The sequence below is a fragment of the Culex pipiens genome, chromosome 1 (assembly GCF_016801865.2).
Source record: "Culex pipiens pallens isolate TS chromosome 1, TS_CPP_V2, whole genome shotgun sequence".
Taxonomy (NCBI): Eukaryota; Metazoa; Arthropoda; class Insecta; order Diptera; family Culicidae; genus Culex; species Culex pipiens.
In genome coordinates, this window is record NC_068937.1 from 114902202 (window position 1) to 114920295 (window position 18094).

Here is an 18094-nt window from a genome sequence, read left to right on the forward strand (position 1 = left end):
TTTTCTTGTTAAAATGCGCCTTTTTGCAACTATGCCATTTTTGAAGACAAAAACAACAACCAAAACAAATACAAATAATTCAAAAAATCGCTGAAAAAATTTGCCACCCGCAGCTCGGGGACTCGAGGACTCGAGCACCTATCTTGGCTACTCGACGGATCCCCGATGAACTTTTTATTCGCTGAATGAACTTGAATGCTAATTTAGCATTAGGTTTGCTACTCGCGGTGCGAAAGTTGGGGTGCAAACATGTCGGGAGCAAATCGGATGAACTCTTTTAAAATTTTGATGAAATGAAATTTTATTGATATACGCAATCAATTTGGACACATAGTGTAAATAGAATATAGTTTCATTGATTTTGATCAACAAAATGGCTAGAATTTGAAAATGAATAAATTAGATCCCCGCGGTGGGCTTGATTCAGTAGCCAAATTAACTCCTAGCAGTGCGGAAACGTGCATTAGGTACGGAGCAAAGCTATAACTGGGGATCCAACCGATAGGTTTGCCACGCAATTAGATCTCTGCGGTGGAGATGCCCTAAGAGCTATGTCGTACCGCCCCTTTCAAATGTTGCTCCAGAAACGATAAAATTGCTTCAAAAGTACTTCATTTTCACGTACACTTAAAAAAAAATAAAAGTACCAAATTCCTAAATTCTAGGAATTTTGGCTCCTTTCCTAACTAAGTAATCCAAAAAACCCGATTACTAAATAAGGAAAAGAGGCAAAATTCCTAGAATAAAGGAATTTGGTACTATTTTTTTATTTCAGTGTAGATATAACTGTTAAGCAGGGTTTCGGTTATGAAATTCCCAGATTTTCCCGAAACCGACAGGATTTTTTTCGGAAAGTTTTTACATCAAATGACAAAAAAATCTGACCTCAGTATGAAAACGTTTATGAAATTAAAATATTTGTTACATCAAATTAATATATTTGTTACAGGTATTTTCGAAAAATATTTTCTTTTCTTAGAATAGCTTTCAAAAGTTCGCTAGCAGCGCTAGTTCAAATGAAACCGTTTTTGATCGGCTTTCAATCAAACTTAATAATTTTCATAAAGCTTGGAATTTTTCATCTGCATGCCGTGCCCTTCAAATTTCGTTTTGATTTAAAAAATATTTCAATTAATACTGAAAAACAAGAAAACGTTGACGTTGAAAATATTTTTTTAATTTTAAATTTAAATTTACATTTTCAAAGTTTGAAACAAAAGATTAAAAAAACAACAAATAAATGATAAATCAGAAGAATTATGAGAGTAAACAATTTCCTTCAACTATTTTTTGTTTTTTTGATTGGCTGAAATTTTGTGAGTATTTTCTCTTCGACCATATAAATCCTCATATAATGTTGTTAAATGTCCATACAAAGGTTAAAAAATCGGTACCTTGAAAAAGATTTTCCTCAAATCAATTTTATATCATTGGTAAAATTGAGGGTTTTGATGGGAATTCTAGAAAGGGAAATTTTTCACACGGGAACGAAATTGCGCAAAATAGTCAGTTTTTGGATATTTAGATTTCTGAATTGCTGAGATTTTTTTTAACAAGCGTAATTTTCTGAAAACGTCAAAAATAAAGTCAAACTTTTTTTTTACTTTGTCTTATAGATAATCAAATTTGGAACCAACAAAATTCATTTTTTTGTTTTCATATTGTATCCTCTTGAAAAAGAAGGTTTGCGTAAAAAGTGCGTTTTTGCCAGTCGAAATCATAGTCAAGTTTGAGCTTTTAAATTTATAATTTAAAATATTAAAAATACTTTAATTATTACTTAAATTAGAGAATTAAGAAAATTTTACTATTGTTTTATAACATTGAAATAAAAACAATCAACACGTTTCGATTTGTAATATTTTTTCGATTCAAAATTTAAATCTGTTTAATTAAAACGTTTGCATTTTTTTAATGGATTCGTTATTAATTGTTAATTATTTATGCTTTGCATGCAAATAAAACTTTTTTAAATCGCTGTTAACATTTCACGATCGAGTTTTACAGCTTTGGTATGTTTGACAAAGTTATAGAGCATTTCCAATGGTTTATCAAGCTTCCCTGCACCGTGCGGCACACGCGGTTCGCTTGTACCTCGGTTTTGCTTTGTGCCTGCTTTGTTTGGTTTACACCCGTACCCGACTCACTCTAGCCGATGGTATTTTGGTTCGTCATACCAGCGCACCAAGACACGCTCGGCTCGTCAGCTCGGTTTCGTGCCTGGCACTCACTCGTAGCATGAACCCAGCGTATGAGCCAAGGTCGTTCATTCGGTACGCGCCAAGGTACGTGCCTTGGTATACGCCGGAGGTACAAACCGGGTTTAATACCACGGCGCGTACCACGGCACGTTAGGGTGGGTACGGATTTTGAAAAGTTCTCAGATCAAGTTCTGGTGTGGTTCCCCTTGTAGGGCATACCCAAAGGGACTCTCACACCAAATTTCAGCTCATTTGGTTGAAAACTGGCTTGTCTCAAGCGGGTTCAATTTTACATGGAAATTACTGTGGGAAATTTTGAATTTTCGTTCATTCGCTCCTACAGGCCTGGGGAAAACATGTAGAAACTTCTAGGATGGCCAGAAATGAGCGGAATCGTCTGGAGAACAACTTTCCCTAAGAAACCAGGTCGATTCGTTCAACCCCCAACGAGCTCAACGGCAATACATCCGGGGTTTTCGGAACCAACGGTTTTCCCCAGAAAAGCAACAAATTTTCCTTAGCATGCTATGAATGCTTGATGAAAACCGCGACGCCACATGTCAAACAATTACCACGTGGACTAGCATCGCCTATAAAAAATTACTTTTTATTACTTTTTGAACCATAGAATTAAAATTTATGGTGATCCTGATACTATTTAACTGTATTCTAAACCTCCAACTAAGAAAAAAAAATGTTATGGTGTAAATTTTACAATCACGTGGTAGCTGTTTGACATGTGGCGTCGCGGTTTTCATCAAGCATTCATAGCATGCTAAGGAAAATTTGTTGCTTTTCTGGGGAAAACCATTGGTTCCGAAAACCCCGGATGTATTGCCGTTGAGCTCGTTGGGGGTTGAACGAATCGACCTGGTTTCTTAGGGAAAGTTGTTCTCCAGACGATTCCGCTCATTTCTGGCCATCCTAGAAGTTTCTACATGTTTTCCCCAGGCCTGTAGGAGCGAATGAACGAAAATTCAAAATTTCCCATAGTAATTTCCATGTAAAATTGAACCCGCTTGAGACAAGCCAGTTTTCAACCAAATGAGCTGAGATTTGGTGTGAGAGTCCCTTTGGGTATGCCCTACAAGGGGAACCACACCAGAACTTGATCTGAGAACTTTTTAAAATCCGTACCCACCCTAACGGCACGTACCTCGGCTCGTACCGAGTGAACGACCTTGGCTCATACACTGGGTTCATGCTACGAGTGAGTGCCAGGCACGAAACCGAACCGACGAGTGTCTTGGTGCGCTGGTACGATGAACCAAAATACCAACACATCACTGGGTTCGGGCTCGTACCGAAGCTAGAAGACCAAACCCGCGGTGTGCGTTGGCGTGGTGGCGCATGAGAAGCTTGAGTTTATGTTGACAGATTTTGCTCATATTTGACCCAGAATAAAAAAATAGCCCGAGAAACCCCCCCCCCCCCCCCCTTCTTCTTTCCCCAGATTATTAACTTCCAAAGATGACTGAAATTGAAATGCAATAATGATCTGTTCAAACAAAAGCCTTTATATCTTCTCAAATCGACGGTAACATTTCAAAAGGCATCATTTACATTTTGACACTTTCTGGGTTATTGTATATTCTGAAAGTACTTCTAATAAGCTACCTCTCCACCAAAAATGAGCAAAAGTTACTTCAGTAAAGTCTGTTTAATCATGATTTTAAATAAAGTAACATAAACAAAATCTCTGCCATCAGCAGTCCCTGTTTATATAGCCCTGTCAACCTGTCAAACAAAAGGCTACATAAACCTCGTGACGAAAAAAAGCAACATGAAAAAGCGCCATGTACATTCGGCGAAGAAAAACGAATCATAACAAAGCGCCCCCCTCAGTGACAGCAGGGTGATATCGACGTTGGTGATTTCAAAAGAAGTTATGTTTGTTTTTCTCAAATAAAATTACGGAAGTAATGTTTTATTGAATTTGGCTGATCAAGTATCAATAAAAGCAACGTTTTTCATCGTTTGTTACAATTAGAACATCTTATTTTGCTTTTATATTAAAATGAGAATTGAAAATGGATGCTCAACATTCAAATGCGTTTTTCTCAAAAAGGATGGTGTGTACATGATGCTTTTTGAAATGTTGGCATCGAAATGGTCGTGCATTTAAATCAGTGACAGGACAGTAGCCAAAAAATACAACTCAGGTTGCTGTCCATAAATCATGGGTTTGTCCATGAGTCCATATTTTTGAATTCAATTGAACAAACCTCGCTTAGGATTTTCCAAACTTTATGATTATTGAAGGCATGTGTGAATTTTAAAGAGATGGGAGACAACCTTGAACGTCTTACAATACAATTTAAAAAAGAATTTTATTACTTACCATTGAAATGCAAAACCCTGAAAACAGAAGAAAACAAATATTAGTAAACGCAAGCTAATTTGGAATATTGCGCACACAAAATTTATCTTTTCTGAAACAATCCGCGGAATGAAGGCCCCAACTCCACTCCCTCAGATTTTATCGACTTTTTACGACGGCTGCCTCATCGACCTCGCTCGCAGACCGCCGCCACCGACTAGATTCTCAAAAAAGTTCGAAAAACAATCAAGCGAAACCCATTTAAAAACACTTAAATTTTTCCCTGTATTAATAATTTCGAGAAAAATTAGAATCCTGCGCTTCAATTAATCGCCGCAGAAAGATATCGTCGCAATGGGAAAGCCCTGGAAAACCTAGAGATGGCAGGAAAGTAGGCTTAGACAAATTTTTAAAATAATTGTTGACTGTCAATCTGAGATGTTCGTAGGGACTTTTTCTACTGGCTGACGGTTGCTGGTTGGTTTTGGCTGCGGTTGTCTGGTTTCCGGTGGCGGAATCTACGGTTCTGAGACCTTTCGGACGGCTTTATGGAACCGGGTACCGGGTCGGATGGACGCACAGCGGGCATTGTTGGCTCCGTCGGGCAGGTTTCCCCATCGTTGCAAAACTTGGTGCCCACTCATACGCTAATCCGGGCATGCTTAGAAGGGACACTTCCTGACGGTTAAGGTCAGCGGCCTGAGAGATGTCGGCCTAGATTTTGATGACGCTAAATGGCGCAAGACGATGGGTAAATGTGAGAAAATGACCAAAAATTTACCGAAACATTCTACCAAAGTGTGCGTCTCTCTGGTTCCACGTAAACCATCAAAAACTATCAAAAGCAGAATCTGATGAAAAATCACCACACAGACCGGTGGCCGGGAGACGGTCCACCAAATGGTCCAGATTTGTCAAGAATTTTGACTTCATTTTTATATCTTTTAACATGAAATCTCATGCAAAACTATCCTAGAATAGCAAAAATAAATCCATGAGATTGAGCATCGGAACCGGTTCCACGGTCTTCGGTGGTCACATCCAGAACCTTATCTAAGAAACAGCGTTAACTCGTCGGTTAACTGGCTATGCGACGTATAAAACTTGTTGATTTTGAATTCTTTAGTGTATAAATTCGGCTCCTGGCCGGTTCCCATATTCCCCGGTGGTCACATTCGGAATCCGTTTTTGGCAAACAAAAAAGTAACAAAGTCTAACTGCGTTTCATAATAAAAAGAACGCTATTGTGATGAAGCCTCTAGATGGAAATACAATTTCATATCAAGAATGATCCCTGCAATAAAAGGAAAAAGTTATATTTTTATATAAAATATTTTTTATTTCCATTAAAAACGCTCACCATATTTGAAAAAAAATCTAAACGAAAAAATAGCATAAACAGTTGAGCTGAACTGACAACGATATAAAGCGAAAATCAAAACGATTGCTGCGATTAATTGAAAAACTCTTTGCGCTCCTATATTTGAAACCCCCTCAAGATAATCACCAAAACTGATTATTTCTCAATACGCGCAATAAGTGACTTGAATGAAAACTGCCTAATTATCCCAAAATCGAACCCGTCGATCATTCTTGCGAAAGAAGACGGTGTGGCTCGCACCTAATCAAGCAAACGGTTGTTTTGACAATTCAACCTGACTTGACATTTGTGCGTTCGCAAGCGCTTGGTATGTGCTCGTAAACAAACAATAAATCACGCACGTGTGCACCGATCGCTCGGACTACTGGGCGGATTCCGTTCCGATGGATTTCCCCTTCCTATTCCAAAAACGAACCTCCCGTCTATTGGCAGTGCGCTGACGGTTGGGTGCGTGTATGGCAAGCAAATGGGCCACATTAGACTCTATAAATAAGGCAAGTTGTGGCAAGTCAACTTGTACAGAAGAAGAAGTTGGGAGCGTCCATTCAGAACGCGTAGGAAAACAGATGATGATGAAGACAACTTCCGTTGGACATAAAACAAAAAATATATAGTTGAATGGAGAGAAATATGTGCGAGCTGGGACGAGTTGGGCAAGTTGGATTCCCCGGAGGAGGAAGATGCTCCGGGAAGGAAGCTCAACTATGATGTATGGCTCGCAAACCAATAAAGCATGTTAAAGAGCTGAGGTTAACTAGTTATTGACAGATTTGTGTTTGTTGATTTGAATCATAAAGTTAAAGCGATCTGTCAAATCGGCACCGTTTGGTCGCTGAGGCACGCTCAACAATTTCTAATGCGATCACGTCTAATCAACGATTCCGCGAAGAACTTCAGGTGACAGTGCGGCCAAGATTGATGTCACGGCTCCCCTTCTCCCCGTCAGCAAATGGCTTCATTTTCACTTCAATTTAGGCAACTTTTCGCGCCTGTCCAGCTTAATGCGCACTCGGCTTAGATTATTTATAACTCCGTCGCGGTTCTAAATCCGGGTCCCCCCCCCTGCGTTGTCCAAAAAGGCAGGAGGAGGCCCACCGTGACATGAAATATAGATGTCACTCATTTGTTCGCGGCTTGCGCGGAAGACACCAATTTTTATTGGCACTTTGCTCGAGTCACCGTCCCCTTCCCCGCCCCTTCGTCTGCTGGCCAATTAATTCACGCGCAAAGAGAGTGAGTCACGCGGCGGCTTGAACGTTTCGCGAGATTGACCAAATCGCATTATAAACGCAGTCATAAACTCGTAAATTAAGTTTATGTGTTTATACGTGGTCCGATAGTGCGGACTGCAGCAGCATAGCTTGTGCAGAAAGATGTGTGCCTTGGAGTGTGTATTAATCAAGGTCTTACATGACTGCGATTTGAACGTGACAGCTCACGGCGGCACCGCTCGTTCCAACCTTTCGTCAAGAGGCCCAAGACAGCACCTCCTCCTTGGAACCTTGGAGCAGTAAAAACACACCATTATTAATATTTTTGTCACTTTTGGCAAGATCATTATCTGCGAGCTTCCCCACTTGAACGAAGAAGCTCACCTGACCGCGACCCGCTCTAATCAAGTATGGGACTGTCATCGCGACTCGATCGTAACGACCCATTGGCGCCATCTCTTGGCGTACGTGTTTTGAAATTTCTTCAAAGCAGTAGAACATATTTGTGTCGATTTATTACGCATTTGGGTTCAAGTTTAATCAATTTTAAACAAATCATCTTTGCGACAAAGTTGACGCGGTAGGGCTGGCCAGTTTGACATTTGTGGCGTGTTACCTCAACGACCAAACTCCAAAACGTTTCAAATGTCTAAGCCTCATCGACAAAACACAACTGACCCTTTACCCCTTCCAGGACTCGGTCTCACCTCGGAGTATCTGAACGCGCGCAATGCGATCGCTGACCTGCACCCGGCCGCCAGCTCGCTGGCCAGTGCCGACTTTCACTTCAGCATCGATGCCGCGAGCCGGCTCAACAGTCCCCGGCCCGGAAGCATACGGGCCAGCGTGAGCCGCAAGCGGGCCCTCTCCTCGTCGCCATACTCGGACTCGTTCGACATCAGCTCCATGATTCGGTACTCGCCGAACTCGTTGGCCTCGCTGGTGAACGCGTCCCGTAGCAGCAGTACCAGCGGCTCGTACGGGCATCTGTCGGCTAGTGCGCTGGGACCGGCGCTAGGAGTTCACGCGGCCATGCCTCCACATCTGCAGCACTTGCTGCGGAGTAGTGGCTTCCTGCCGGGTCTACCCGGACATCACCCGCCAACGGCCAGCATGTTCTCGTTGCACCATCCGCTGCATCCGGGACATTCTTTGACCAAGTTGCAGGTAAGAAGCTTCTTCAGTGGAACTCCCAATCAGCACTAACGTCGAACTCCCTATTTCCAGCAAATCACCGATCTCTCTAGCAAGAAGCAGGAACAACCGACCTCCTCGTCCAACCAGGTGACGCGACAAGAGGCGGACAGTGCCAGCAATGCTCAGCAGAAGAAGTCCCGCGTCAAGCGTGAACCAACCCAGCACGTCCCAATGCACAAGGGAAGTCCTCCGGCTATGGTCACCTCAAACCATCAGCTAAGCCCAACGTCAACGCAAAACGGCATGACCAACGGCACGGGAACCTCAACGACGGCAGCTTCCTCCACAACCTACCACAACGGAACGCACCACGGGCTCAACCTCAGCCCAATGCACACCATGGAGAGCAACGGACTCGGCGGTGGCTGTGGATCGAAGGTCGTCGACTCTACAGACCCGAAAGACGAACCGGGCGACTTTATCGAAACCAACTGCCACTGGCGGGACTGCTCGCTCGAGTTCAACACCCAGGACGAGCTGGTCAAGCACATCAACAACGACCACATCCACGCCAACAAAAAGTCCTTCGTGTGCCGCTGGGAGGAATGCTCCCGGGACGAGAAACCGTTCAAAGCGCAGTACATGCTGGTGGTACACATGCGACGGCACACCGGCGAAAAGCCGCACAAGTGCACGGTAAGGATGACCTTGTAACCCAATTTAAACAAACAATTTCTAACCTCGACCCCTTTTTCAGTTTGAAGGTTGCTGCAAGGCGTACTCCCGGCTGGAGAACCTCAAAACCCATCTGCGATCGCACACCGGCGAAAAGCCGTACACCTGCGAGTACCCGGGGTGTAGCAAGGCGTTCAGCAACGCGTCCGACCGGGCCAAACACCAGAACCGCACCCACAGCAATGAGGTAAGTTTCTTGTTTCAACCGCCTCACCGACCAAACGCTAACCGAAAAGCAAATTCTTTCAGAAACCCTACGTCTGCAAAGCCCCCGGCTGTACCAAGCGCTACACCGATCCGAGTTCGCTGCGCAAGCACGTCAAGACGGTGCACGGAGCGGACTTTTACGCGAACAAGAAGCACAAGGGCAACGGGCACCACCACGGCGAGGGAGACGACGGCGAGGGCTCGAACCACATGTTCGACGGAAGCCCCCGGTCGGAGGACATGCAGAGCGGCAAGACGACGAGCATGAGCAGTCCGAGCATCAAGTCGGAGTCGGACGCGCACTCGCCGGGTCAACCGCCGATCAGCAGTCCGATGTCGATCTCGGCGCTCACTGCTGGGCTGGTGGACGATTACGACGGTGGCAGCATGCAGCTGGGCAGTCTCGGGGCCATTGACGATCCGGCGTGGCCGTACGCGGACGAGGATTTGGAGGTGAGTTTGAGCGTTGATCTGCTGATGGATACAGCTTGTCTAACCAATTGGTTTCTTCAATTTCAGGTCGCCGATCTGCCATACGTCCTGCGGGAAATGGTTGACCTCGGTGGTCCGACCGCAGTGACAGCTGGTGCTCGTACTACCGGAATTCCTCGGAATCGGTTCAAGAACCGCATCAACTACAAGGGTTCTCTGATGAGTAATCCGCTGTCCAACATCCTGGAGATCAACAGCCAGCGCCACTTTGGGCTCGTCGAGCTGAACCGGCGAATTACCGATCTCAAGATGGAACCGGGCACGACTCCGCCACCGCAGCCATCGCCCCTCGCCAAGAACAACTGCCAGACGACGGATTTGGGTGGGTTGCGACCTCCACCGCCGCCGTCGTGCAACACCAACACGATGATGACGAACGCGTACCTGAACCCGGCCCAGCTACGGCGGGATAGCAACAACAGCACCACGAGCAGTTCGTATTACAGCATGCGCTCGGCCGACATCAGCCGGCGGAGTAGCCAAGCGTCGCAGCAGAGCTCGATCTCGACGATGCGCCCAAGCAGCTACTACAACTCGTCGTTCTACGATCCGATCTCACCGGGAAGCTCGCGGCGGTCCAGTTCCATGTCTACAGCAACGAACGGAGGCCAGAGTTTGCCGCCGCCACCATCCTCGCATCTGATCTCAACGCATTTGCAGCGGTTCAACCAGAGTTCCATGAGTCTCCAGCAACACCCCGGTGCGGGAGCTTCCCGGCACTCGATCCCGAACAACATGAGCGGTGGAAGTTACTACCAGCAACAGCAGCAGATGCTTGGCCAGGTTGATCGAAGGTTGTCGGAACCGGTCACCGGAAATCACCACCAGCACGGAACCGGATCACACTTTGGTGCTTACGGGTCAGGACCAGTGCGGTCAAACTCGGCTGTTCTCAAGACCAGTACGGTTACGTCGGGTGCAGCTGCGGCCGCAGCGACCCAGAAAGTTCCCTCGCCGCCAGCCAGCAAGTTCCACCCCAACCAGGAAGTCGTGTTGGACGAAGTCGAGGAAGGTGAGATGGTCGAGAACAAGCTGGTCATTCCGGATGAGATGCTGCAGTACCTTAACCAGGTCGCCGGAGGTCAGGACGCTCAGGCTCCGACTGTTCCTCAGGGTATGTCGACGCCCAACTCGGAGAAGTCTCCACCAGGACCCGCGTCTCAGCAGCAACCCGCGTCCTTCACCCAACCCCAGTCCAACCTGAACAACGTTCTGATGAGTCCCCAGTCCCAGTACAGCAACGACGACTGCAGCCTGATGAGCAACGTAATGTCCCCGCAAACCCCACAACACCAGGTCATGTCTCCCATGATGCCAGAGGGATCCAGCGTTGCTCCGTTGACACCGTCAAGCTACCAGCCATCCCAACAACCCACTCCCGTACAGTGCCAGGTCCAGCAGAACTTTGTCAACCGACAAAACTTCTCCAACGGTGCCGCCACCTTCCCGCAGCAACCTCCAGCCCTGCGACAGATCGCCTGCTCCAACCTGATCGGCTACTTCCACCGAACGGACCAGAGCGCTCACCACTGCTGCCTGGCCATGCTGATGCAGGGTTCGCTCCACATCAACCAACCCTCGGGCAGCGCCGCAGCCGGCCCAAGCAACCCCCAACAGTACAAAAATCCCTTCAGCGTCAACTTCAACTCAACTGCACCGTCCGCAAATCCCGTGGACGTCGAAATCCAGTGCGGAGACATCAGCCAGTCGCAAATGTCCCCGGTCGTGGCCAATCTGGCCGCCGCTGCCAGCCCTCGCCAACCCCAACCACAACCACCCCCAAAACCCATGGAAAGCAGTCTACAAACTCCGCCACTGCCCTCAACTCCCACCGGGTTCGGAGAACCCGTTGTCGCCCCAATCGCTCCCGCCCCGGTAGCGCCAGCGACCGCCAACGGCACCACCACCACCCAGTCCACGATGGGCTCGGACACGTACCAGCGCACCCTCGAGTACGTCCAAAACTGCCAGAACTGGGTCGAGTCGGCTGCGGACATGGTCAGCAGTAGCACCCATCCGAGGGCTCCCGGAGCAGCCGCCGCTGCCACCGGTACCAACCCAGCTGCCGCGGCCACCGTCCCGCCGGCCACGTCCAACCTGGTCATCAACGACATGAGCACCTCACTCAGCTCGTACTTTGAGGAGGATCGCTACCTGCAGATGATCCAGTAGTTTCCTGTTTCTTTGTTTTGTTTTGTAAACTCAGTTCTTCCAAAAACCCTCTGCCTGAGGTCTAAGGTCTCATTGATTGGGATTTATTATTTTTGTTTGCGTGTTATATTTCTGCAAGGGTTGTTAACAACGAAACGTAGTGATAGAGATTTTTAGCGACCACCCTAGTTGGTGGATGAACGCAGTGTTTTACTTTAAATAAGAAATAATTTCCTCAGTGATTGTGAATGCAGCGAACGTTACGATTTCATTCAGTGTGTGCATGTAAAGAGTGTGTAGAAAAATTTACTAGCTTCTAAGTTGAACAATTTACATCGATTTGGTGTAGACATTTACTAGAATTAAATCGCATAGCATTTCCTAGCGCGTTAAGATAAATAATTGTAAAAAGTAAAGACGACAGATTTCTTCCATTTTTTTTCCTGCTAAGTTTTATTTTCAGACTGTACGAAATATGTTTAGACTATATTTTTTTTCTTCTCTACATTATACGCACTTCGGTAAGTGACTTTAAATAAACAAAATAAACGCGATAATTTAGAAAACACAGAGAGTCTCGACTTGTAGTGTGTAAGCGGAAATAAATGATTAAAATACATTTTAAGCCAACTGTAAAGCAATTTTGTTCTCGTACGTTTTTTGTGCTACTAGATTGTATATAAACGACCCCAATTAGTAGGCTTTAATGAGATTTAAGACAGATCGACGAATATAATAAAGGTTAAATCGAAATAAACGTAAAAGTTTTTTACTAATTCTATCCAAACTTTCCCTATACTCAACAATTACGCTACTCCGAATCTCCGCTGATTCGAACGTATTCAGCAAGGTTGTCATTCGATAAAATTATCGTAGATAATATTATCGTCTAGCGATAACGTTAATGGTTATCGAAAAATGAACTTCTTAATTTGACCTCATAGACCCACCTTCACGTATACATATCGACTCAGAATCGAATTCTGAGCAAATGTCTGTGTAAGTGTGTAGGGATGTTGTTCTGTACACCAAAAATATGCACTCGATTATCTCAGTACTAGCTGAACCGATTCAAACCGTTTTGGGCTCATTCAATTCGTCTTGGGGTCCCATTAGTTCCTATTGAAAATTAAAATGTTTAGAAAAAAACATTCTTAGAAAGGAATTTCAAATTCAAATTTCATAATTAAAAAAACTACCATCCATAAACCACGTGGACACTTCTTTTTGAAATCTGTACCATCTCTGATTTTTTATTGTCGGGCTTAAGTATCACCCATAAACTACTCTAAAATTATTTTCCGTTTCTTTCAAAGATACACGCCGCGCGGCATTTCTGAATGTGCCATAAACAGTGTTGCCAGCGATTTCTGCACTTTTAGTGCAATACAAAAACATACCTGGCAACAATGGCAAGCGATTTGAAGAGGAATATAAACAAAAACAAAACGCGCAGTATGGGATTTGACGGCGCGCATTTGCCGAAAGTGCGGCGCGTCGTTTCGAGGCTGGTTTGACGCGTGTCTTTTTCGGGAATACGCGCAATATTTAGAATTTTTAAATCCAAAATGACGATGGTAACATATTGAAAAAATGCATTTTTTTCAATTCTAAAGGCAATACAATATTCAAATTTGACTAAATTGGAGTAGTAGAACTCGAATTTGATGATGAAAGTAAGAAAATAAAAACATGTTTTTTTTTTATTTTGGTCATGATTTGATTATTCGAAGTCCAAACCTTCGGATAATCGAAATTTCGGATAATCGAGTCTGGACTGTATGAGTTAAACTCAAATTTTCAAAATTTTCAAATTAGATATCAAATGAAGCGAAATTTTGCATGCATTTGCACTTTATCCGTTTTTTTGAAAATAATATTTAAATTTTTCACAAAACAACAGATTTTATTTTAAATACTTTTTTTTTTAATTTGTAATATGAATATGAATCAAACGAAGCGGAATTTTGTATGTTTTTTTGCTTCATTTGAGGTTTTTGTTTGTTAAAAACTTTAATTTTCACAACATACCAAGCAAAATACTGTATTTTTTCGAAAATACTCAAATTTTCAAAATTGCAATATGGGTATCAAACGAAGCAAAATTGTGTATTCTTTTTCACCTTATCAAAGTTTTTTTTTTGGAAAATACTAAAATTTTCACAAAATACATTCCAGACTCGATTAGGCTGGTACAAATATTTTTAAAAGTTCAAAATTGGCCCGAAAAATCAGGGGGCAAAAAAATATTTTTACAATAGACTTCAAAATTTCAATGAAAATTCATGTGCAACCAGCTGAAATCAAATTAAAATACATTCTTCTGCGTTTAAAATCATTTTTGCAATTCCGTCGTGAAACTACAGTGAGTCAAATATTTGTCCGTACCCCCCCGTACGGGAAATGTTTGTGATATAAAAGTACATAAAATTCGACTAAAGTGCCATGTTTTATACATCAATCGACGCGGCAAAATGTCCTCTTTAAGACATTGTCATTGGATTTGCAAAAAACTTTTTCTTGAAAAATACAAAAATTGTTTACTGAAAAAAGTTAAAAAAAGAGGTCAAATAATTGTCCGTACCCCCTAGTAAAAGTACAAAATCTGATCGATTTAAGTGAATTCATTTATGAAATGTTGTTTCAGTGTCAAATACTAGTACCTTTAGCCAGTTTGTGACAACTTTGAACTTCTGATAAGTTTGTTTAGTTAATTTATATTAAAAATTGGATTAAATTTAGTTTTTTAAAGTAAAACTTATCAAAACATTAGTTTATAAACAACTATTTTTATAAAATTGCTATTTTGTGTTGTAAGAGTCTCTATTGAACAAGTTTCAACAATATTTGTTCAAAATATACATTGTTTTCATCTTTTTTATTGACATTTTTCGACCAAAAATACTGTTTCGGAACAATACCGTTAAACAATCCGGATTGTCCCGGAACCGGTTCAACCCCTCGGAGGGAAATTTTGTGGTGATCAGATAGAGGACAAAAAAACCCACCTCTTGCAATTTGAAGCATCCAATTTCGTCCACTACAGCCCGATTACGAGTCCCTAGTCTGAAATTTGAAATTTTCACTTTCCGTGCTGAGAATTTCTGTACCGTTCTGGGTCAGAATGTTTTGCTTGGGGAATTTGAAAATTTCAAATTTCAGACTAGGGAATCGTAATCGGGCTGTAGTGGACGAAATTGGATGCTTCAAATTGCAAGAGGTGGGTTTTTTTGTCCTCTATCTGATCACCACAAAATTTCCCTCCGAGGGGTTGAACCGGTTCCGGGACAATCCGGATTGTTTAACGGTATTGTTCCGAAACAGTATTTTTGGTCGAAAAATGTCAATAAAAAAGATGAAATCAATGTATATTTTGAACAAATATTGTTGAAACTTGTTCAATAGAGACTCTTACAACACAAAATAGCAATTTTATAAAAATAGTTGTTTATAAACTAATGTTTTGACAAGTTTTACTTTAAAAAACTAAATTTAATCCAATTTTTAATATAAATTAACTAAACAAACTTATCAGAAGTTCAAAGTTGTCACAAACTGGCTAAAGGTACTAGTATTTGACACTGAAACAACATTTCATAAATGAATTCACTTAAATCGATCAGATTTTGTACTTTTACTAGGGGTACGGACAATTATTTGACCTCTTTTTTTGACTTTTTTCAGTAAACAATTTTTGTATTTTTCAAGAAAAAGTTTTTTGCAAATCCAATGACAGTGTCTTAAAGAGGACATTCTGCCGCGTCGATTGTTGTATAAAACATGGCACTTTAGTCGAATTTTATGTACTTTTATATCACAAACATTTCCCGTACGGGGGGGTACGGACAAATATTTGACTCACTGTACTTACTTTTCCTGTCATTCTTGAACGACGAAATAGCCTACTTTTCTGTACCAAAAATAACAGAATCGAATAGCAACACTTTTCAAAATAAATGCTGAAAAGTTCTACTTTTCAGCAATGAAATGGGTGCTGAAAAGTTGAACTTTTCAACACTTGTTTCGAAAAGTAACACTTTTCAACATTTTTTTGATTTAAACGATTTATTGACAAAATACATGAAAATTCGACTTAAAATTTCACTCAATGGGTGTTTTTCGAAATTGCAAAAAATGTTGTATGGAACTCGTTGCAAAACTTGATTTTTTCATCACTCGTCGTTTTTATCCAACTCGGTAAACCTCGTTGGATAAATGTACGACTCGTGCTGAAAAAATCCGCTTTATGCAACTTGTTGCAAAAACTACTATTTTAGCATGTTTGGGTTTATTAAAAAATCGTAAGATTGTTTGAAAATTTTCCATGCTAATTTTTTTTTTTCGATACAATTTTTGTTTTTGTCAGATCTTAGATTTTTTGAAAACTAATGATTGCAAAACAACTGAACTAGTGTAAAATGCATTTTAAAACACTTTTTTTTCATTTAAATGTGAAGACTATGGCTTGTTATTTAAATTTTTATATTTTTTTTTATTTTTTGCCCCCCCCCCTTTGACCAGGGCCAGGGCCGAGGGACAAAAACTTTTTTAAATATGTGCATCGGCCTTATCCGAAGTTTTACTTCCCGAAGGTTTTTACGGGACTTCGGATAATCGAATCACGAATAAAAAATATGTTTATTTGTATTATTTTATTTTCTAACTTTAAATTCGAGTTCTGCGAGCCTATTTTAGACAAATTTGAATGGTTGATTGTCTATTAAAATTAAATTATTAAATTATCTTATATAAAATTATTTAAAAAAAATGCATTCTTTTCAATATTTCATCATCACCATTTTGGCTGCCATCTTAGATTCAAACACTCTAAATCACCTTGGAGTAGTTTTGGGGGTCATACATACGCTCAACAATCAAAAATAAAACAACGAAAAAAAAAAAAATCTTGATTCGATTAACCGAAGTAAAATTGTGAAAAGTCCTTTGGATAATCAAGTCTGGACTGTATCGTATTTTTTTTCGAAAATACACGAATTTTCCCAGCCACAGAGTGATATTTAAATTTTAAATAACGCCTTCAAGTATGTAACAAGTTGCACGCAATTTAGTTTTCTGTTTTCTGAGCTTCAATATCCGCCGAATTAAAAAAATGGGTTTGGTTTTCTCTATGTTTACCGAATCCTAGCTAAACAGGTGTCTTTGAAATCATCATGAAAAAAGAGTATTTTATGACAAACATCCCTTCCAGTTTTCACTGGCTGGTGAAGAGGTTCTCGTCCAAATGTGTCTAATTGTGAGTTTCTGGTAGGAAATAAAACTTCCTACAATTTTGTTGAAGAGAGCAAAAAGATCCGAGTTGGTGCTGATAAGTTTAGAGCAATGAAATTAAAAGAAATTGCGTAATAATTTTAAGAGATTATATTTAATAGTATTGTTCCTTTTAGAGTGGATTTTCATAACTCTTGAATTTTTGTTCTTGAATTCATGTTACCGGTTCAAATTTATTTTTCAACCATTATCACTGTTTTCTCGACAAAAAAAAACTCAGAAATGTGCGTACTTTCGTTAACTATAGTGACTGGAATCAATTTTTCATCAATTCTTATTAAATTGTTAAAAAAATCGCGTTTATAGAAAATATAAAAGAACATATTTACATGAACGTGCTTGTTTGGACGAGAATGTGTACAGTAGTCGGGCATGTACGTGCGTCAAACATCTTTCATATGCAGAATGACAAAAATGCACGGAGTTTTTCCGGGTTTTGTTGAATATTTTAGAATTGATATCGAATTTAGGGGATCTGTGAAGGCCAGGAATTGTATTTGTATTTTTTTTTTTTTCAAAAAATATACCGAAGGTACAATCTTTTTAGTATACATTGACTTAAATGATAAGGACCTTATGTTTGATTAAAACTAAAAACTAACAACTAATTGGAAGCTGCACAATAGCGTCCTAACTCAATTTGGCCCAAAATAGATGTGCGACAAGATAGCACGATCACGACGATTTCAAAGCTTTTCTCGAGATCTTTTGAGTGGTTTTGTAAATGGTCTGAACATTTTTATCTTAAACTCGCAGTGGAAGAAGTGATGTCATTCCACAATTATGGAACAGGCTTTTGGTTGGCATTTTTTTGCTTTACTAAAATAAACCTAAAATGCAGTCTGTTGTTGTAAAAGAACAACTTCAAAAGAAAAGTTGCCAAAGTGTTCCAAATTTGAGGGGGTTCCGAATATGTGGGATTAATGTACTTGAACGCTCAACAGTAACCCTAAATCCTAGTCAATTCAGC

At 41.6% G+C, this 18094-nt stretch overlaps 1 protein-coding gene across 1 annotated transcript in view; it reads left to right on the plus strand.

Moving 5' to 3' along the window:
• Positions 1-12354, plus strand: part of LOC120415617 (transcriptional activator cubitus interruptus) — a 71231-nt gene extending 58877 nt beyond the window's left edge. The window contains exons 3-7 of the mRNA XM_039577216.2: positions 7808-8280; positions 8341-8946; positions 9008-9172; positions 9235-9645; positions 9712-12354. Coding sequence (XP_039433150.1) covers positions 7808-8280; positions 8341-8946; positions 9008-9172; positions 9235-9645; positions 9712-11856 — 3800 coding nt within the window. The 3' untranslated portion in view covers positions 11857-12354. The remainder of the gene's footprint in view (positions 1-7807; positions 8281-8340; positions 8947-9007; positions 9173-9234; positions 9646-9711) is intronic.
• Positions 12355-18094: the final 5740 nt, after the last annotated feature.